Source organism: Pollachius pollachius (assembly GCF_949987615.1).
Source record: "Pollachius pollachius genome assembly, chromosome: 20".
NCBI classification, from domain to species: domain Eukaryota; kingdom Metazoa; phylum Chordata; class Actinopteri; order Gadiformes; family Gadidae; genus Pollachius; species Pollachius pollachius.
The window spans coordinates 14341492-14364846 of NC_136953.1; the positions used below are offsets into that span (position 1 = coordinate 14341492).

At 47.0% G+C, this 23355-nt stretch overlaps 1 protein-coding gene across 1 annotated transcript in view; it reads right to left on the minus strand.

The window, feature by feature from the left end:
• LOC307090858 (phospholipid-transporting ATPase ABCA1) overlaps positions 1 to 23355 on the minus strand; it is a gene marked incomplete at its 3' end in the record, with an annotated part of 158579 nt that overhangs the window by 130739 nt on the left and 4485 nt on the right. Inside the window, 12 exon segments of the mRNA XM_079757653.1 lie at positions 4926 to 5042; positions 6076 to 6215; positions 9235 to 9424; positions 10189 to 10275; positions 14808 to 14990; positions 14992 to 15003; positions 16482 to 16583; positions 16585 to 16610; positions 18690 to 18808; positions 18989 to 19130; positions 19795 to 19888; positions 23030 to 23157. Of these exon segments, the coding sequence (XP_079613779.1) occupies positions 4926 to 5042; positions 6076 to 6215; positions 9235 to 9424; positions 10189 to 10275; positions 14808 to 14990; positions 14992 to 15003; positions 16482 to 16583; positions 16585 to 16610; positions 18690 to 18808; positions 18989 to 19130; positions 19795 to 19888; positions 23030 to 23098 (1281 nt within the window). The 5' untranslated portion in view covers positions 23099 to 23157.

Sequence of the window (23355 nt, forward strand, 5' to 3'; positions counted from 1 at the left end):
GAAATGGATAAGACAAATAGAAGAACCCAAATTTCTTTCTGACCTGTTTCTGACCGGCGTTGCATTAAGTATAAAGGATCGTATAAAGTTTGGTAAAAGGAAATAAAACAAGATAATAAATATGGTAATATTTACAATAAATAAATTCTAAATTTGGTCAGAGACAAAGGAACACAAAAACAAACATTAAATAGCAGAAAAGAATAGAATAGAATGCTCTTTATTGTCATTGCCCATGGTACAGGGAAATTTAAATCTCAGCCAGATTGTGCGACTCACAACATCACAATTTTGAATATATATGTAATATATGAAATATATGTATGACAAATAAAGATAAAATAAATAAATAGCAAATAAAGATGAAATATACAGATAAATAACAATAGCAGCTGAGGTCAACGGTATCGCACAGTAGTGTTTTTTGTAGTGCAAATGGTACATTCAAAATGTTCTTTAGGGTGCTTGTAAAATGAGCTCTAGTTGAATGTGAATGTATTATTCAATTATTACAATCTGTTAATTATCCCCAGAGTAAACACGAAACATGGGAAAGCAGGATGTAGTTACCATGCAACAAATAGCTGGAATAAACTCCCTGAGGATTTAAGACTTGCCCTAACTCTGAGCACCTTTAAAACAAGACTGAAGACTTTTATGTTTGCTTTAGCTTTCTGCTAAATCTTAAAGACATTGCACTTTCTAAAAAGCTTTTTTAACTTTGCCTTTATTTTATATTTTATTACTAAAATGCCTTTTTAACTTTCTACTTTACTCATTTCTTTGCATATGTTTTATTTTACTTATCTATTATTTAATTTTATTGTATGACAATGTTTATATGAGAAGCACTTTGAGTCTGCCTTGTGTATGAAAAGTGCTACATAAATAAAGTTGCCTTGCGTTGCCTTGCCTATTAAAACGTCTCCTTTTGCATTGTTCAGTTCACATATGGCTATGGGGTAGAAGCTGTCTCTGAGTCTGTTTGTGCGAGGATAATGACAGGGTTTTGTTTTGTGGTAATATAGTTTGCTTGAGTCATGGTAGTGGATTCACATTCTACGAAGGCAGTGTCTGTGTGTCGAGATTTGTGTGATAGTCACTGTATTGGTGCGGGAGTACTGTGCGTGCTGACGTGCCTGTGTGTCTGCACATCTGTGCATGTGTGCGTTCCTTCCTTTACGAATGCGTGTGTGCGTACCTTCGTTTATGGATGTGTGTGTGCGTGCTTGCATGTGTGCGTGTGTCTGTGGATCTGCCCAAGGAGGCCCTGGTCACAACGGGCTTGGAATCGGTGTGTATGTTTACCTGCATGTGTCTGTGCAGCACTGCATGTGTGCGCATGCTTACATGCCCTTGTGTCTGTGCATGTGCATTGTCACACACGCCTGCGTGCGTGTGTGTATGCCCGTCTGTCTGTCTGTCTGTCTGTGTGCGTGCATGCGTACATTCGCGTGTGTCTGTGAGTGTGCATTGTCGCGTGCGCGCATGTATGTGGGTGTGTGTGCGAGTGTGCATGCATGTCTGTGTGCACGTGTGCATTAGTGATTCAAGGGGCCGGGAGTACCTGACGTGGGGGATGCAGTCATTCATATATTCATGCAGACTAATTAGCTGCAATGGCTAGATGGCACTGTTGTACTTCAGGCTCTGGGATGTTCTCGCTGCTACATCGCCGCACAGGGCTCATGCATAACAATGTGCACACACACACACAAACACACACACACACACACACACACACACACACAAGCAGACAAACAGACACACAATCAAGCAGACAAACACACACACAATCAAGCAGACACACACACACACACACACACAATCAAGCAGACACACAAAATCAAACACACAATCAAGCAGACACAAACACACACACATACACAATGGGAGACAATGGCACACAAACACATTCTGGCAGGGTTTCCGCGACACGTTCCCGCCCTCTTCTCATTGGACGGCCGTTAGGGGATGTTTACGCTGCGTCTCCCGGTGAGTGCTGCCAATACATCAAGCTCCCTAATTGTCCTCATCACGCAAAGAGTTAATCAGGAGGATATGCTAATCTATATGCAAATATCACCTTGATATCCCAGCACATCACCTAGCCTGCCGCGGTGAGAGTGTGTTTACACGGCTGTGTGTGTGTGTGTGTGTGTGTGTGTGTGTGTGTGTGTTTGTGTTTGTGTTTGTGTGTGTGTGTGTGTGTGTGTGTGTGTGTGTGTGTGTGTGTGTGTCTCGTTGACAGGAAAAGAGAAGGTTGGGGAGGGAGAGGGGGAGAAGATTTACAGAGTCTGGAAATAAACCTTGCGTAACAAGGTAATTTTCATCCTTCGCTCAACAGTGCTTTGGATGTTGAGATAATCACTTTCCCTCTCATTCAGGTATAAAATCCTGGCCGATTTTACCAGAAATGTTCCATTATGGGTACGAGCAGCTATCACATGTATTGACTCTTGGCGGACACAGATTGCCTTTGAAGGTATGGTGGATTTACAGAAAAGTAAATGTAATAGGTAAAAGTAGCAAATTCAACGTTGGATTCAAACAACTCCACTCGTGATCTGACATATTAAAGCAGACGCGTCCGTTCATGGCGGATCAGTCTACTTAAGATTCAGCCACGATTTCTGCTCCGTTTGCGTTCGGTGGCATTTCAGCGCAAACACTCGCGCTGATCTCCTGGTTAACCCTGGGGTCAAAGTGCCAAATGAAGGCGTCTCTATGCTGTGTTTGACCTTTTACAGAAAACATTGCATCCATCATGCGCGTGCGTGCCGTCTGACACGCCTCATCCATCATACATGTACGAGCTCTGTCTCCGTGTCTTATTTAAGGTGGACAAATAATACTGGCGAGCCGGCCTCTAAAGTACGATAATCCCCGTGTCTGTGTCTGTGCTTCGACACGCCGTTCTGCTATCATCCCGTGTCGCCGAGTGAGTCCCTTTTTGCAGAGTGTTCAGTGGCATTTAGGGCCGCAGAGTGGCCAGAATGCCATTTAACCCTGTGGGTGGGGTGTCAGGCTAAATGATGCTCCACCAAAAGGATTCCTAGTGAAAGGAGAAAGCAAAGTAAAGGCTGCAATGGCCTTGAAAAGGAGGGGGGGGGGGGGGGAAACGGTAGTCCCTTTAGACCTGGCAAAAACGCTCCGATAACCCGGTAGACCGCGGAGAACACGTCCCCTTCACATTCTCCCTAATACCTCTATTTTCATTATAATGGAAAATCAATTCTTTGCATGATTTGCCCCAGCACCAACGTGACAATTACATAAATTATAACAGATCAGGGAGGGACCTCTGCGTGATTTGGAGTGATTCAACTGTATTATTATAAGGCAGGATTAGCATTATGCAAAGCCGTAACAACTTTTTCTCCTCTAACCCGACTCTTCCATTCCGAAAGAAAACTCACTTTTCATCCCAACTCTGCCCTCTCTGAGTCAAACCCAAGTCTCATATCCCAACTGTTGACGGAGGTGGAGGAGACGGAGGTAGTGGCAGTGCTGCCGGCGGTGCTAATGGCCCCCATCAAGGTGGAATAGTGTCGGAGACCTTGAGGGACCTCTGGAGACGAAGGAAGCCCCCATCCGCTCCGTCGGAGAGGAGAGGAGAGGTGGAGAGGTGGAGGTGTGAGGGGGTGGTGCTCAGTGGGGCTCCGGGAGGAAAATTAAGACAAAGGAGGATAGTCGTCCCATTTGTGTAAAGGTTAGGGCTAGGGTAATGAATATCCCAGCTGTGTAGAGCCCTGAGTGTCTGCTCTCAAACACACACACACACACACACAACCCCACACACATAAACACAACACCCACACACACACACACATACACGCACTGAAACACACATACACGCACTGACACACGCAAACCCCGCAACCACACACATCCACAACCACACCAACACACACACCAACACACCAAAGCTGCCCATAAGCTCATTTAGAGTGACATCCGAGTAATGGAGGAGGCAGGGAAGTACACGGGCAGGAGAGAGAGAGAGAGAGAGAGAGAGAGAGAGAGAGAGAGAGAGAGAGAGAGAGAGAGAGAGAGAGAGAGAGAGAGAGAAGGAGAGGTGAGTGACACCACAGGATTCAAGAGGCAGTGAACACTGTTGTTGGAAATCGCTATTTGTTATTACTTTCATTTAAGACACAACTAATTGACACGCAGTGTTTGTGTTCCCCCGCCCAGGAGTATCACGACGGTGTCAACGCCAAGGCAAACAAAGACAGCAAGACACAACATACGCCGTCGCTTTCACAGGTGGTGATTTGTAAAACCGAGAGATTCAATTCACCAGTTAAGACAAAGTATCACATCTCCCTCATAAAAGCGGCTCCTGTAATGCGAACCGGCGTTCCCGGCATATCTTAAATTCCCCGGAATGATGTGATTAGCGTGGAACAAAATGGCGGAGGAGGAAGGTGCTTGGCTTCCTTCACGGTGAGTTTGTTTGAGTGCAAGAGTGACACAACACAAGTGGGAGGGAGGAGGGCGCGGGTCCCGTCGCAGGCGGTGTGTGTGTGTGTGTGTGTGTGGGGGGGAGCGAGGCCCCGTACGGTGGTAAACCACAACATGGACTGAGCAGTCGGGGATTATGGAAACGATTTACATGAGACAATAAAAGCGAATAAACTCATGTTTGTTTGTTTGTTTCGGCGCAGTGGAAAATGTGGACAATTACATAAATCATGGAAGGTCATTGATGGCCTTTGTGTGTTTTGAATATTGGAGTATTTCAGTGAGGTATAATATATTCAGATGAGCACTGTTTCGTAATGAAGGCAGGGTCCTCAAAAGCCAACCAGCAACAGTGGATGAATTCAAGGATTTGGGCAGGTAGAACAAAAAGGTTGGTAGGTCCATTTCTCCCACTGTGGCAGGTGATAAGACTATGATAATTATTATGGCTTTCTTACCCGGATCTGTTCGACTACGGTGCTGCTGTTGAGGAAGGTCCATATCCGAGGGCCCACCACTTCCCAGGAGTCAGACAGCTCCTTCAGCATGGCCAGGGCGTTGAACGTCGCGTTCGCCTGCGAGGGGGGGGGGGGGGGGGGGGGGGGGGGGGAGAGAGAGAGAGAGAGAGAGAGAGAGAGAGAGAGAGAGAGAGAGAGAGAGAGAGAGAGAGAGAGAGAGAGAGAGAGAGAGAGAGAGAGAGAGAGAGAGAGAGAGAGAGAGAGAGATACATTTAACACTGAGGCGATGGGTTCTCAATTACCGGCCGCAAATTAAAAAACACACCAAGCGAGGCCGATATTTGCGTTTCTCCGGGAGTGACAGCCTGATTTAGCAGCAAATAATACCTCATCAGAGCCACATTTCTGCGGTGAGACCCACTCCACCACCCCCATACCGGGACCACCCGGGGTGGGGAGATGTAAATGCAGCCGTTTACCCTTCAACAGCGGCTTGTAAACAACCTGCAGGCGGGCGAGTGAGGAGGGCGAGCGAGAAGGGCGGCAGGCAAGACGCCGGCGCCGCATTGCGCTCACACTCATTAGCCGCGCTCGGTGGGCAGGCATGCACACACACATACATACACACAGTCCGGACGCTGATCCACTATTGTTTGGGTTGGGTTTTTGTTTTGTTTTGCTCTGCCAAGTTATCAGAATGACGTTAATATCGGGGAGGTATTTCATCAGAAAATGTTGGGTGATGATCCTACTTTTGGAGCACACACACACACACACACACACACACACACACACACACCAGCAAGTGAGATTGTGCTGCAGGATTTCAAGGACACAAATTTTACACTCACATTATACAAGCAATACGATCAACAGTTTGGTTACAAACACACACATAGACACACACACACACACCTCCCCTTAGTTCTTGCGGCATGATTTCAAGGAGACTCACTCTTAGACTCACATTACACAAGCAATATGAGTAACAGTTGGGTAACAGTTGGGTAACACCCACCCCCACACACACACACACACACACACACACACACGATTATCATCAAATCCATTCTACAGGGATGAAGTCGAACTGGGATATGGGGGCTGTCAGTGGATGGTGCCCCCCCCCCCCCCTTTCCCTCTCCATTACCTGGGTGACGAGGAGGCGCACGGCGGGTGTGTCGGGGGTGTACAGCACCTTGCCCTGCACCAGGGGGCGCAGCGCTCCCCAAAGGTACTGCAGGCCCGGGGTCTCCTCCAGGGTGGTGATGAGGGTCTCGCAGAAACCGCCTGGAGCAGGGGGGAGAGGAGGAGGAGGAGGGGGGGAGAGGAGGGAACGAGGGAACGAGGGAGAGGATAAGAAGAAGAGGAGGAGGAGGAAAGCATCAGGAGAGAGCAAGATAAAAGGCTATGCTAGAACAGCTTCTGTGTGTGTGTGTGTGTGTGTGTGTGTGTGTGTGTGTGTGTGTGTGTGTGTGCGCTTTGAATTGGAAATCACACAAACTGAAATGTATGCTAATCCTATGTGCGGTTGTTGTTTTGAAGAGTAAACAGAATAATTGTAGGTGTAATACTGACAAATTAAACAACACCATTGTTCATTTCTCGAATTCAGCTGTAAATTAAATGTCAAACCACTGAATACCAATTTGGACATGACAAGTTTAAATTGAACGTTTGTTTGCGGAGAGACACTCCACAAAAAAATAATAATAAACTAAACAAAAAGAAAAGTACATAAGCCGTGTGACAACCGACTCTCAAACGTTGTCACCTAGTAATTATGTGCGGTTAATATACAAAAGCACAAAGCGTTGCATGTCAACGGCAACATCCTCCACGATTGACGTCAAAAGTAACAAAGACAAAAGACCCAAGCAGTCTCCTATAGGATACCACCAACACAAATCCATGACGAAAATAAAATAAAACACATCCGCTCAGTCCTCTTCTCCTGTTGCGGGGTGCGCTGGGGGAACTCAGTACGGGTAATGAAAGAAACAAAAAACCTCTGTGCAAAAACAAACCAGACCAAGGAACAGAAAAAGGACCACAACAGTGTTTTTTCAGCACCATGTTGCAACCGAACGGCTGCAATGAAAGACGGTAATTCAACCCCTGTGCCTGTGCCCATGGCCGTCGGCTTGGTTGGGTGGGAGGGGGGGGGGGGGGGTCCGCCCGGGTTCCTTGAGATCTTGCGGTGCTAAGTGGCCGAGCCGGGGAGTAGAGAACAGCACGGCTGTTTATTTGCGACTGCCCGGTCTGAGTTCGCTCGGCCCTAACTGAAATTATGCCCCGCCGCGGGTGTGACAATCCATCAGCCACTTTGTCATGCTTCTCCAAATTCAGTTAGTGACGTGCCAGTCAATAGAAGGTGTCTGGAGTCCGGCCCGTTCCCTACAGCCTGTCCAGCTTGGGTGTGAACCTGTTGCCTTATCAACCCCTGATCCCTTCCTCTAACCCTTTTTCCTTGTAATCCATGCCTCTGTGTCTTTGCCTCTGTAACACTTGTTGTGTTGATGGCGTCCGCGGCGACCAGAACAAAGTGCTCTCCCGGCACTGCCTCGGCAGCGCGCGCAGAACCCCATTTCTTTCCCATTAAGGAGGTTTTTTACGGGTGACTTTCTGGGTGCGATTAAACCGTAGCCCCGCCGCCTCTCTCCGCAACGACGGCCATCGTTCCTGGGTGCTCCTGGGAGCTAATCCCCCCCCCCCCCCCCCCCCCAGCCAGCTGTGACCGCTCCGGACCACACAGATGCCTGTTTCGCTGTAATCACCAGCAGCCAGGAGACAGGAAATAAATGCCCCGGCGCAACTTCTGATCGCTAAGCAACAGAGTGGCGATCGGCTCCGATGACCAGGGAGCGGATGGAAATGGTCGAGAACAAAAATAAGGGAAATGAGTCTGGCTCACATACACACACAGTAATATAATACAAATCCACATCGCCCACTGATTAACAGTGCTTAACCTGCCACTTTAGAGGTCTGAAACCTTCACCGCTAAACTTGTTTAGGGAATAAGCAACCATAGAACAAAACGTTTGAAACGTCTCGACCGCGCACTATTGACGTGCGGTACTTGGCGTGACGCGCGATCTCCTCCCGGGATATTTAGCGGGCTTTCTCTGCTGATGAAGACGTCCCTTTCCAGGGGCGACGTGAACAAACGGCCGTCTCCATTGGTTCCTCCGTTACTGCACAATGGACGAGCAAGGCCTGGCAGTGAGGGAGAGGAACGTGGGGGATCCATAGTGTACACTAGGCATCGCCACTGTCAGGTAATTGCTTGGAACCTCCAGTGAGCCTCCCCCCCCCCCCCCCCTCTTCTTCTTCTTACCTGGCAAATTTAATCAATTTGAGTTGTGCCCTGGAGACGGCCTCAACCCAGAGCCCCACTAGAAGCAGGTAGACACACACGCATACACACACGCAGGCAACGCATTACAGAACCTCTCTCTTCCCCTCTCTCAAACACACGCGCACGGACGGACGCACGCACACACACACACACACACTCACTCTCCTTCATCAAACACACTTTATCTTTCCTTCTCAATCTTTATCTTTCACCCCTCTCATAGAAACACACACACGCACACTCTGAAACACTCCAGCGCGACAATCACTTGCTGCATATTTGATTACAGCATATCTGCTCTCTGCATACATATGGCACCTGGCCATTGTGGTGTGACCTTAAAAAACGATACAACTCGTCTCTGGAAAGATTCCCATCCATCGCATCTCTGACTACAAATCTAAACCTTTATTATTAATAACAATATTCAGTCAGGTATTTTTTTTTCATGGTTATTGTTGCGAGGATACAGTCATCCCCTGAGCTGACCTCACAAACACACCTCAAGAAAATGGCGTGATAATATTTAGACGTACCAAGCAACCATTAGCAATTAGGGTTTGGCAGTTAATAAAAAAAATCAAATAACTCAATATTCATTAAAAATACTTAACATTTAAGATGTCTCATTAGGGGAAACGACCGAAGCAATCAGCTTAATCAATTTGTGCTCATTGCTTGTCTGACAGGTCATTTAAAATACTTTTATTCCAACCGTTGGATCACGTTATTCAACAAAGTACGCCTGATTAGAGTGATTCTAGTAACGTTTAGTAAAACACGCAATGATTACGTTGAGGCAAGGACTTAGTTCTGCTAGCTTAAAAAACGTTAGCTTTTAAGACAAAAACGGCGAAAACCTTTACCATTAAAACGATTTAAAAGCGTCTGAAAAAGCTTAACGCCCTAAATGTAAATGTAATTAAAGCGATTCATTCTGGTGCTCACTGGAGTTGGTGCTGCTGTTCCACACGGAGGCAGTGGTCTCCCTGACGTCCATCCGTGGGCGCGTAGCGTTGGTTGAGTTGAAGTCGGCGGCCTTCCCGCACAGCATCAGGTTAAGGCTGCCCATCGTGTTGGCCCCGAAGTCCAGCGAGCGGGCCGCCTGGAAGGCAGCAGACTGCTGCAGCCTAGCAAACTGGGCGCATCAAACACATTGGCTTACCCTAATAGTACCACTTTCAATCATATCGAGGAATTGTAACGCTAATAATGTACATTTTGATGTTAAGCATTAATGTTTAGTAATAATAAGAATGTTTAATAGTAGCCTCCTGCTGCTACTACTAATTAATATAAGAAAATTAATTACATGCACAACAACCATAATAATAATGCAATTAAAACGATGACTAATTGGATGAATGATTGTTATATTATAGGAATATTAATAAAACGTTTTTATTTACAATCAAAAACTAGACGTTGCACAACAAACAGTGGACGTTTTACCTTCACATGCATTCAAAGCAACTCAATGGACCAACATGACCTTGCACATCCTTTGACACATGACATCATTGATGATATAAAATCACACTGAACATGAGGTTCCCCCAGGCCCGGCGCTCCCTATACGCAGAGTACGCAGAGTGCGTAGGGCACCAAGTACCAGGGGGGGACACCAAAAATTATGGTTTGTAAAAAAAAATAAAAAAATAAAAAAATTATTACATTATTGAATTAAAAAAATATATAAATTAGTTATGAAGAGGCCCACCGTTGTTTTTTCTTAATTGCATAACCAATCACTCAATTTCGGCAATTATAGGTTTTTACCTAATATATAAAAAGAGGCTCTTCCCCCCCCCCCCGCTCGCGTAGAGCACCGAAACGGCCAGCAGCGGCCCTGGGGTCCCCTGTCATCATGACCCAGTGGTTAGAGGCGAGGCCCTCGCTCACCTCCCTCACCACAGGAACCACATGCATGAGGGTGTTCTGCATCAGCGGGGCGGCCTCCGCCGGGCTCGGATCCACAGCCGAAGCTACCTGAAGAGATCCAACATTGTTTGGTCAGCAAAGAAGCAGGCTAACAGGTGCTAGCCAAAATAATGCTGTTGTGCGAAAATTGCTACGATGAGAAAAACAAACAGCCGCAAAACAGTAGGTACAGCCACGACCAGCCGGGGGCTTGTACCGTGTGTAGCAGTGGCATTAGCATCGGTGGCGGCATATCATTATTAGGCCATCCTGACCATTCCAGCAGGCAGACAGCCCCCCTGAAAAATAAGGGCCCTGGATGTGTGTGTGTGTGTGTGTGTGTGTGTGTGTGTGTGTGTGTGTGTGTGTGTGTGTGTGTGTGTGTGTGTGTGCAACACTCGCAATCTGAAGTGGACATCTTTACAGGAGTAGGCACCCTCTCCAAGGCCAAACCAAAATACTTGGCTGATTGGAGAGGGGGAGAGGGGGAGAGAGAGAGAGAGAGAGAGAGAGGGCGAGAGACAGAGAGTGACCGAGAGTGACCCAGAGAGTGACAGAGAGAGAGAGACAGAGTGACAGAGAGAGAGAGAGAGAGAGAGAGAGAGAGAGAGAGAGAGAGAGAGAGAGAGAGAGAGAGAGAGAGAGAGAGAGAGAGAGAGACACATAGAAACGGACAGACAAACAGACAAGACAGAAAGTTTGAAGGGCCCTAGACAACAATGGTATGCGCTTTTAGACACAATTTTCCATGCGTCGAGGTCTATGTGAATCTAAGCCTCTATTGTTCGAGCACACACTCCCTCACTCACAAACACACACACACACACACACACACACACACACACACACACTCATACACAAACACACGGTGACAAATACAGCTCATAAATGAATGCAGGACAATCTTCCGGAAAAACAAAGAAGAAGATGAGGAGGACATGTGAGTGGGAGAAGGAGCGAGTGCAGGAGTAACAATGAGAGAGACAGAGGGCCTCAAACAGTATTTATACTTCAACATAAATCTATTTAGAAATAACAAACCATCTGAGAAATGCTACCTTGGCCGAGTTGATAAGAGGGCCTGCGTAGGAACTTCCACATTGAATTAATCAAGCTTCCATTTCCCTTTCAATGGCATCGGTTTAAAAAATGAGAGAGAATAAGACGACTGCTTCTCTTTTTTAAAGCCCCAAAACTGCTTTAAATTATCACAGAGCCGACCAATGGGCTGGCGGCATTCAGAGAGGCGCCACATCGGGGAGGCTACCCAAATAGAACATGGTCGCTCAAGGCAATCTCCAAGAGCTTATTTGTCTCCGATTCAAAACATTGAACAGCTTTATTTATCAATGAACACTGCTGGAGGATTCAGAGGTGGTGAGATTTCAGTTTTTTTCTCCATTCGACTGACACAACAGGCGAGGGCTGAAATGAATCCAGAGAGTCTCTCAACCGCAACTAGTGTGTCGCCGAACCCAAGTTTGTGCGATGTAATGAAACTTCCCTCGAGATCAACGTCTTAAAATCTAGTAGAACCCAGAAGCCGAAAATAAAAACTGTACACGCGCTCTATCACCGGGGTTTGTACTACGGAATCTATTTACGACACGTCCTTTGTTGAACGACACGTTGAATGATTCAGAAAATGTCACCGAAAAACATTTAGAGTGGCTGTTGTTTGAGGGATCCATCAAAGTTAGCGTCAGGACCCGACGACGCTAGTTGCAACACAAAGACATTGAATTTGACATTCCGACAATCTCTGTGGCGCCTCGCGCCCCAAAAAATCCATGACTCTACACTTCAATCTGAATGCATTGTGCGGTTGAAAAATGGCTCTGAGGAAATGTGAGTGGCGAAAAACGCCTTTGCGGCTGGCTCTTTAGCTTGGCCTCTCCCTCTGTCCTCTTCTGTGTGTTGCCTTCGCCCCAACCTCAGCCTGATGCTCTGTTATTGTTACCAGGATGAGCCTTTCGGCAGTGGAAGGATTGGAGGCAGTATGAACGATGTTAGTAAGGCCGTTGACCTGAATTTATTCCGGTACAAAAATGTCCATCAGGAGGCAAAAAAAAAAAAGAATAATGAATAAACACCAAAAAAAAAAAAACCAATCAATAATTCCAAATAACTTTCAATAATCGAAAAAACAACAGCCCTCCCCTCGGCACTAATAAAGCCCTTGGCTGATCTAAGAGCCAGGTGTTGTCACCCGCTCACCTCAGACCCTTCTGCCCCACCTACATGATTTGGACCTGAATATATCCTACCTGGCCTGACCCATACCCCTCTTAATTCAATTAACCCTCCCCTACACATTTCCGATTTACCTATCCCCACCCCTATTTACCCACCTTACTCCAGACCTATTAGTCTAAAACCCATCCTTACCCTCTACTTCCCTGACACCTTAAATATTCCCCAAGTACCCCAACACACCCCTCTCCTCTCACACACTTGGTCTCGCCCGTCTGACGTCACCCCCACACCGCACAAATGTTCTTCCGGACTTCACGTCGGCTCCTCCCGCAGCCCCCGGCCCCCGGAAGCCAGCGCAACCGTAACGTGAGTGTTTTTACGTTGTCCTTGTTTGTACCGTGTCCCCTGACCGGCTTCCTCATAACGTATGTTTTTTGTGTGTTGCGGGTGGCGTCATGAATGTGTTTGAATGTTCTGTGTGTGTTAAATAAAACGGGTACTTGTAAATCCCGGTGTCAGTCCTGTTTTTTTTCCATTGCCTGCAGGTAACGGGCCGCCGCATACCGTTACAGTTATCCTATTGCTCAAGGCTCTATAGAGCATCACCAAGCCCCCCCAACACACACACACACCTCCTCCATCAACCCCGACCCCCTCCTCCCCCCATCTCTGGACTTTATTTTTCAATGTCGAGAAACGCCTGTGGGGGCCTGCGTTGTTCTTGTGCCGTTCGCCTCTCTCTCTCTTCTCTCTCTCTCCTCTCTCTCTCTCTCTCTCTCTCTCTCTCTCTCTCTCTCTCTCTCTCTCTCTCTCTCTCTCTCTCTCTCTCTCTTCTCTCTCTCTCTCTCTCTCTCTCTCTCTCTCTCTCATTATGTATTTATTAGATCTCACTGTCTCATGCTTTACTTAGCTCTCAAAGATAAACTCAGGCCAGCGAGTGCAGGGCTTTGATCAACACGGGTGGCAGTGGTGGAGAGGCTGAAGAATGGAAGGCCCGAGATAAGTAGTGCGCGCGAATGAGTTCCACCTGATTGCGCGCGCTTTTAACAACAGATGATTCCGAAAGGGCGGGGGGAGGGGGGGTACTCAGAATGGTTTGGTCTATGCACAGAATACTCCAATTATAACAAAACAATGACAAACGATGATCTTCATCGTCTTGTAATTCGTGCTTGTACTTAAAATTCTTTTTCAAATCTTGAGGCTGCCTTGCACCTCTGCTCTGACCCCAACATTTATCTCTAGGATTAATAAAGTACATTTTTATGATAATCATCATCACCGCCATTATCAAGTGCAGTTCAAACACAGCATTCCCACAGCGGACTTGTAGCGGCGAGCCTTACAAACAGCCATCATCCATCGCCCCTTTTTTTCTAGTGTATTTCCCTTATTGTACTCCGCTGCACACTAGCATACACTCATCCAGGACATCGCGATGCAGTTGTCGGCAAAAACAGCGCTGTTGGTCCCCCAGCGCGTCAATCTAAGCAATCATTAGCCGAGCGACAAAACGCGGCTATGTTTGGCGGACGTCGAGTCAGCAGAAGTCCCTTCAGGGACTTCTACGCGCTGACAATAAGATACAAACGAGACATATGCTTCACAACAACCCACCTCTCATCGGTGACAAACCCTCCCCCCAAAAAAAATAATTACATTGGACGAATTGTATTTTCATCCATGTGAGATTGATGACAAAAGCAGACCCCCCCCCCCCCAACTGTCTCAAGCGCTAGTCATGCATTATTATGACATATTACCATCAGTGTCCATCAGACCCTGCACTTTGTATGTTTTCAGCTTTTTCCCTTCCGGTATTTTAGCTTGGGCTATGTGTGGGGCGTCACGGCCAGCTAATGGTCTTACGTAAACCCTGATAGTGAACTCATGGCATGCTCCTGGCTGTCCATCAAAGAAGGCTACTCTGAACACATTGGGCAATTTCGGTGTGGGTATTTTTGTGCAGATTCATAATCCCAGTAACTCAAAAAGGGACTATGTGTGTACTATCGCACCACCTTTCCTCACAAGTCAATTTAGGCTTTTTGTCGAGTTTCAGCAGCACACCTCAGTAATCAAATACTTAATATTGAAAGATAGGTTGTTGACGCCAGCGTAAATTGAACCAAATAATGGAACCCCAACCACATCTGACAGGCTAACACTTAAATGAACTCCCTTCATTTAAACATGCCCTCAAAACCCAGCTTTTCAAGATTTCCTCCTCCCTTCTCTCCCCTTCCTCATATTTTTTTAATTTTACGAATATACGTTTGTGTTAAAATTATTTCATTTTGTGTTCACACTGTTAATAGTCTTTGAGTACTTAGAAAAGCGCTATATAAATCGAATGTACTATTATTATTATTACTATTAATAAATGTAAAATAAGAAAACCCTACTATTGTGAGTAGTTTCCTCTGGTCCAGGTTTTGGAGGAACACACGCTGGCTCTCCCTCAGCTGCTGGGGGTCCAGGGAGCAGCTGACATTAACAAAGGCCTCCTTCTCCGCCTGGCTCTGGAATCGGATGAAATCGTCGAGAGGAGCAGTTCCCTTGCAGAGGACGCTCCTCGGGTCGCCCGCTGACAGCCAGCATCTGGGGGGGGGGGGGGGACAAACACAGTCTCTGCAACAAGTTGGGCTGTTATCAAGCGCGTGAGGTTTCCCCACAAATTCAGAGATACATCAGTCATCATGTATTCTCTGAAAATGACTGAAATGGCCACAGGGTAAGCGATCGATTTAACATATGTGCACCTAATACAAGTGCTGCTGTCGTTCCTCCATCAATTCCTCCCAGAGACTAATGGTCTTTATCCAGAGTGCCCATTTCTCTGTGTTTGTCTGAAGTGCACCGTTATGATTTATGTACGACACGCTGTTTTGCGCGACGAGAACATGTGCGTAACCCAGTTCTTTGCATGCGGTCGCAGGCAGGTGACTCTGAATTCCACTGATGAGCGATTTTATCCTCCAACACATTTACAGTCCATCAACATCACGCCCCAAAGAGGCTACTCGAGACAATACGAGAAATTAGAATACAACAGCAGTTGATTGTGTTCTATCGTATTGACACTCTTCATGAGCTAAAAGCCATTTTGCGCATATTTTACACGCAAACTGACTCTTGAAGCTGTTACTCATTTGAAATGACTCATCATTTTTGCCATTGTAACCGTCATAAGTACTTAACATTGAACTCTCTTCCTTTGACGCTCATTTTCCTAAAGGGATTATGAGGCACCGATACCAGCTGTATTTCCTTGATGGTTAACTCTAACACTGCCCTACAGGTGTTTCCAATCCATGCCTGATTGCACAGGTGTACCTTTTCACGTTTTAAACTGATTCTTTTTTACTGAATGACCTGGCGCCTCCTTACTGGCAACAGTCATCTGAATACTTCACACTTCCTACTCTCCTGGTTAATTAGTGTGGTTGCTACTGCAAGCATATCTACTGTTCTTAAGTTTTCTTTATTCTGTTTGCCCCTTGTTTGTGCAGTTAACTGCTCCTGCACTACTTTCAGCTACAGTAACATTCAACGGTCCAAAACGTCCAGCTCTTTAACGACATGATGGCTATATCTCGCGCCATTTTTCAACTCTTTCAACTTTTTAAAACTATTGCACTCTTTTGTCTCTTTCTTTTTTACAATGTAAGTCAATGGGACTTCAACTACTTAAGGCATCATAACTAAATATACATTTTCAACGTTTACTTTCGTTCAAACCATTTAACATATCTGCACACTTGTATCTGCAATAATATCATTATCGTTATTCAGAATCACAGTTGAACTCTCATATCGGCTTCATTTTCAGTTGGTCTCATTGATTTACGCTGAGGTCAGAGCGCGGACGACGTGCAGGCAGTGTTGCCAGATTGGGCAGTTTACCATCTGCGGCATTTTAGCAAGCACACTCTCGCAGTTTGTTAGGACGAAATTATTCTAGTTAATCTATCTTTCTCTTTGCAAACTAAACAAACAGAGAAAGTGTATCTCTGTACTTGTTATATGTATTTTGTACCTTCAAGAATGTCAAAGTGTGGTGTGAAAGGTGAACATACCGGGTTGATGGTGACGTTGGCCCTCATCAGACTCTTGACCACTGGCGGTGGCACAGAGAGTTCGTCTCTCAGATAAACCGAGAAGGTCTCGTCATCGTTCAGGGAGACTCCTCAGAGGCACCGACTGACCTTAACAATGCAAAGAGACGAGACAGAGAAGATGAGTATAAGGGGTGTATCTTTACTCTGGCCAAATTGAAATTGACACAAAGCGGGTGGTTTGGTGGAGGAAACTTAGGGTGGGGAAAACAGCCGATGAATCTTTTAGCAGCGATGTGTATTACCCTTGACTATTTTAAAAAACATTTCCCCTAAAGTTTTAGTCAACTCAAAACTTTTTCATTTTTGATGCACAGAAGTTTTCACATACTTTTTAAAAAAAAAGGCAATGTTGGTGGACATCGTGGACATTTTGAACATTTCCCTTTAAAGTTGAAGTAGACACCAAACTTTTTCTGTTATATTGCACAGATTTCTGTATTCTTTTTTGGTGAAAGGGAACACAGAAGAAATACTCTCATAATTACCCATGATGCATTAGGAGGACCGAAATAACACTCTGCGGATGAACCACGCAATTAAAGCCTTTCCCCGAGCAAAGCTCTCCCACGATGGCGCCAGAGCATTAATGGATAGCAGCAGGAGGGCTACATATCGCTAAACATGCATCACACTGTTAATCAGACATTTCTTTCTGATCCTCTGCCCACAGATCACAATGACTTCATAAGAGAGAGTGAGAGCGCATCAGAAGCAATCATATATTCAACGCTTTCATCCTCCCTCCTCTAAATAAAAAAACGAAACAAGCTCATAGAAGGAATGGGAGGGCTTCCTTTTTTCTACGTGGCGGTAAGGTGTGTTTGGGGGGGGGAGGGGGGGGGGGGGGGGGGGGGGGGGGGGCGAGTGCATGTAGAGGGCAACCCCTCACACAATCACCAATCACAAATCCATCTGACTTGTGTTGCACTCTTGCTCAGACTGCAACATGCATAGTTAAGAAAATGAAAGGCTTGTGTAATTACATTAGCGTTGCCAAACATTCACGCACGCGCGCGTGCCAGTCCATCATGAGCACGAGATCGTGTTGATGGGGTGGGGGTGTTGGGGCGCTGGCGCTGACGGAGGCGCGCGCCCCACCCGGGTCACCGAGAGCTTCAACGGAGACGGAAAATCCGTCCTTTTTGCTCCGCCCCGGCGGTACGGGGTTTGACAACGCCGGTGTTGTGATAGGTGATGGTGATTACACACCCTGCTCAGCCAAACCGCGGCCACGGCGGAGGCCTCAGTGATTGCGAAAAGAGGAGGATCCCCCCCCACCAACTAATCAAACAGGAAGGGAGCGAAGGGCGACGCGACCACCTCCAGAGACTCCACTGGTACTGGCGGAGTGGCGCTGCGTCTTTGGCACGTCTGCATATTTATTATTTTTATGGACTCTCCCGCACGCAGACGACCACGTCGCCTTGCATTAATTCCGTCCAGACGCAGATCCTTGAAGGGTTTAATCTAGTATATTACAAGCTGCTGACAGTCAATCCCCCTCTCCCACAAACATCCCTCCCCCCCCCCAACACCTCCTCCGTCCTCCCAGCCCCCTCTCGACACAAGTGCCTTTGCATACCTGTTTCTGGAACCCGAAGCCTATTTGCAAATTAGGCGCAGTGCTGAAATTTGAATATCATCAGACTAAATGAGGCTAATGCAAAGTAGCAACTTCATCAGGACAAACGATCCGTCAGTCGCCACGGTGAACTGCGTCGTAAATAATCACGGCCCATTGTTACTCTTTTTCGCTGGGGGGGGGTGTTTTTCTCCAGAAGGGGACAGGGAGGAATAGCAAACTCTCTTCTCCACCTTGTCATGGGCGCTATGAGGGGGCCTACTTCTGTTGATGAAGAGCCCTCGGCAAAGACACACACATCGCCCGAGAGAGTGATTGTCCGAGACACGCAGCAACGGCTGTTGTGAAATCCGGCCTTTTCTGTTTTTTTCACCCGGGACAATTAATGATTCACCCTCCAAATTTGCATTTCAGCTATTTGCTAATTTCCGCTCACTGCACTTCAGCAGATTGTGTGGTTGTCAAAAAGTTCGGATAAATCATTGTAATATTAATTATTTTTTTAGTTTTTTTTTTACTGGATCTGCAATTTATTCCGTTGGAAGTCCATCACTTTATTTTCACACGTAATCTAATTTGCATACCGTTAATGTTGGAGGAGACTGCGTCCCATTGGTCGAGGTCGTTCACCAGCATTCCCACGTTGCTGAGGAACGACCTGTTGACCAGCATGTCCTGGAACTCGATCAAGAAACCTGCAACTCTGTGTTACAAAAGAAACAAGGATGCAACATGCCATCAACAAAGTGCCCCTCAAAGCCGACCCTATTAGAAATACATCCTGACTTTTGCGGCCATTTTGTTTTTAAAAACACCAGACTTCGATTTTGAAAAAACTCCAACTGACTTCGTCCCACATGCAATATTGTTATTGTTGACGTACACAGAGTTGTTGAAGTTGTTGACCTGGCCCGGGGCCTCTCCGGGCGTGGGGTATTCGAGGCAGGGGTTGTCCAGGTTGCAGATGATTCCTTGAAGCCAGGGCAGCACCCCTGCCGAGGGCATGGCCTTGTTGGGGTAGTGACCTGGGAGAGCAGGGAAACAGAGGGTTCAAACGTCACCGCTGACTCTCCAAAACAGAAGTTGGACGATGCTACAGCAGGATTTCATGGGGGAGGAGAGTTTACAACGATAGGGCCGGAAACCGAAAACCGTTAGCGAGGGGCGGGGGTAACAGTGCTTCCTGTTTAGTAAGAGATATATTCTTCTGGAGATATACTTATTTACGAGTGCTAGATTAAGAGTATTTTAACAAACGTAATTCTACACAGGTTAGACTTTAAATATTTACTGACACTTTGTCTAAGGATGTTGGGATGACTCCTAAATCCTAAACCATTTAGACAGAAACTATTGGCCTGGTCAAAATTCCCACCACAGACACCTCTGGATCCGAGATTGTGGTTGTGGTTTAATCGGTCAGGTTATTTAGAGTAGAAACCCATTCCATGAAACGCTCGTCTGCGGAGTCCTGCCCCCAGCAACACAGTTGGTCGAAAAAACATTCAAGCTATAGATGATAATCTGAAGTCTGATTTGTTGGTCTAAAAAACATTCAAGCTATAGATGATAATCTGAAGTCTGATTTGTTGGTCTACCGCTGGAATCAGCACTATTCTAGTCATTATCACATACTCTCTACACTCAGTGGATGCACCGCAGTCTTCCTCAAGTATTGGCGATACTTACATTGGCTCTTGAACACCGGCTTGTTCGTGGTACGCACACCCACCAAGATGATGAAGAGGAACAGAGGCCACACGATCTCCACCAACAGCCGCACCTGAACCCCACAAATTACATATGACGAGTATCTGTTATTTATTTATTAACATTTGTTTAGTAAAATTAATTTATTTTAGGGCGGTTTACTGTGTCTGTGTGCGTGTGTGTGTGTGTGTCTGCGTGTGCGCGTGTGTCGGTTTGTTTGTGTGTGCGTGCGCGCGTGCCTGCCTGCGTCTGTGTGTGCATGCATGCGTGCATCCGTGCATCCGTGTGTGTGTGTGTGCGTGCCTGCATGTGCTCATGCTTGTTCTTGGCTGTGGCTGTGTTTTTGCATACAATCTAAAATTTCTCACTGAGCATTTTCTGGCAGTCCAGCTGACCTCCCCCCCTGTTGTGCCCATTCAGCATCACTGAGCAGAGGGGACCCACACCTGGGGTCAGACTGGCCACTTTAACACTCATTCACGCCCTCGCCTTCCACCTGTACTCGCCTGGGCTTTATTTAATCTAAATTAGATGTAGGTGAGGGAAATGTTTTCATTCGTATCAACTGTTTCCTCTGCCCCCTTCTATACCTTCTCACCTTCACACCTTTGCCTTCTAACCCAACTAACCAAGGTTTTATTTAATCTAAATAACATGTAGGTGAGTGATTTGTTTCAGCTCTTTTCTCTTCCACCTCCTCTACTCTGAAAGGAGAAGGAGAGGCCAGGGAGATGTACGTTTCCATTCATGGCGGTACTTCCAAGGAGCTGTAAAGTGGTTTTAGGGTGGCGGGGGGCGGGATATGATGAAGGAAGCCGTCTCCCATAGATAAATAAATAAACCGGAATGGACGAGAGAGTAAGCCAGGACCCGGGGGCACCGCGAGCCGTGGCCCTCGGCATGAAGAAGCGATGCATTTGCGTCTCGACTTTCCAGCGCTACACACTTCCCCATCTCCCCCCGTCTCAGCTTTTACTCCTCCCTCCCTCCCACTGGGAAGAGATCCACGTCCTCTCCACCACCACCACCACAACCACCACCACCGCCACCAGCCCCACCACCACCAGCACCACCTTCTGGCTGACCCCTTCTGCTCACAGAGCTCGTATTAATGTCAACCATCGTGTCCACTCAAACTCAAGGGGCCTGCGGCTCCGGGTTTAGAGCCACCGGCGGCGCGCTGGGCCGAATAACGGGGATTAGCGTGCTTATATAGCGTTAGCATGCTAATATAGCGTTAGCGTTGCCTTTTTGCAGTGGGTTTCGGCCGGTGTGCGGATTGCTTTTGATTGATCTCTTTTGGTTTGGGTTGACGGCAAGGTTTTGTTTAATTAATATTTCTCATGTTCCTGATGTTATTAGCTTTTCAAACACAGCAGAAAGTTTAGCTTTGACATCCATATTTTTCAGCATTTGTAGTTCAAACGCACTTTGAGGTTGGAGATGACACACCGCCTACTTCTGACATCCCAACACTGACAATAAACAAACGCTGGAGAAGATCCTTGCCAAATAAAAATGAACATTACGGATTAAAATAGGTAAAAATTGTTCAAACGCATCTCCTTAATTTTTATGAAACGATCATGACTACTTTCTCGGTGGCTGCTTAGTCACTCACCATTGGACACCCGTGTCTCTGCGACTCGACACTCTGTCCCTTCCCACGAAACGATGTGAAATACTGGTCCATAAACCAGTGAAATTTCATGCCTGTTATTAAACCCTAAAAAAATGCTTGCTGAGGCATTCATATAATTGGTCATTAACCTCCACAGTCGTGTGGACGCGAGTCCGAGCCCTGTTTGTCCTTGCAGTCTCTCCCACTGACTCCTCTACTCCGCGGCGCCAGACTTCAAACTCCAAGACGCAGCCGGCGCCTCGTCCATTCACCACCAGCACTACAGCCCTCACACAACGCCTTTAATGTAAATAAAGAATAAACAACGACTGCACGGCGAGAACGCTTTTCAACTGAAACTTGTGTCGCACGCCGGGAAGTTAAGTTAGCTGGCCGGGTACTAGTCGTTTTTGAGTAAGCCTTGAGTCGTCCGTAAACAAACTAGCGAGCGCCGACTTCAGACAGAGGCCTGTGGTTCGACGGGTGACACATTTCTTCTTTTTCTTCTACGCCGTTAGTCACCTAGTCTCTCGCCGCAAACGAGTGGGAGGACGGTTTTGCCCGCCTGTTACTGCGAGGGCTCGCGGAAAAACACGCATCAAAAGGAAGCATATGCTATAGATCGGCCATGTGAAAAACCGACAGCAAACACGGGTTTTAAAGTAAAAGCGTGGAGGATGGATTGTGAGAACACACACACAGGCCGCTGAACCGAAAAGACCTGGGCCATTTCATCTCACAAAGGAACAGGTGAGCGACGATGACATCACAATCTCTTATCTACGGGAGTGGAAAGGGTTCGTAATGAGTGAGGTGAGAGGGTAATGACAGTGTGGAGGGGGGTGTGGGGATATAATGGACGCCTGCGACGCATGTGAGCGGAATATTCACAAGTTCAAGGTTGTCATGGTAGCCAAACGGTAAGTCCTGCTTCTGGGGGCCAAACTCTACGACTCCAGTCGCCGCCGCCGCAGTCCAGATTGCCTTTTAATTGTATCATTTAGAGTAGAACGAGCACGCGTTGAACCTTCAAGGAGGCTCAAACCAAGAATAACAGGGAGCCAAACGTGACGTCCCGGACATATAAAGCAGCGATTGACGGCCCTAATACCTGGGTGCTTGTGGCAGTTATTAAGAGAAGCCCAAGAGGACATTTGTCCTTCAAATAAAACCATTTACCCCCCCCCCCCCCGACACCCTATGTGCTTCAATTTATCCAGCTTTGTATGAGCAAACGGAAACCCCAACACAGGCGTGTGCTGTGTGACACCGAGGCCCCGGGAGATGGCTCCCCCAAAAATGAAAGGTGACGTTTCCAATTGGCGACCATTACGTTAAGCCTGTTCTCACTGTGGCGGAGAGGGAGGTTGAAGACAGGCTCCCCCTCAAATAGACCAATCTTCCTGGTAAAGCCCTCCCTATTATCTTTTATTCTCCTCCAACCCCCCCCCCCCGCCCCCCCCCCCGGTGTCAGTCACTCAGTCGTCCTTGACCACATCATCATCCCCCCTCCTACCCACACACCAACACACACACATTCCCGCTCTTTTTTTATTTTTTTCCCATTTGAAAAAACGCAGCTGGAAGCGTTACCTTTTGCCTCCTGCGGAGAGTGAAGTTCTTCCAGAGGAGCAGAGTGAACTGTGTCATCAGGAGAGCCATTCCGTCTTTATCCCCGGCAAACGCGTTGCTATGGCAACTGGCAGCCCACTTAATAAACCCTGGAGGGAATATAAAAGAGGCAGGAGTTTTAGTTTGGGTTGTTTTTTTTTTATACAGAGAAGAAAGAGAGATGCATCATGGGGGCAAGGCAGCGGCCGCTAATCATTTGACCTCAGCCGCCGCGGGGCCGACACAAAGACTGGACAGCGCATCGCACGCTGAGTGAACCGATGTTGTCAACGCTCACAGACGAGGCC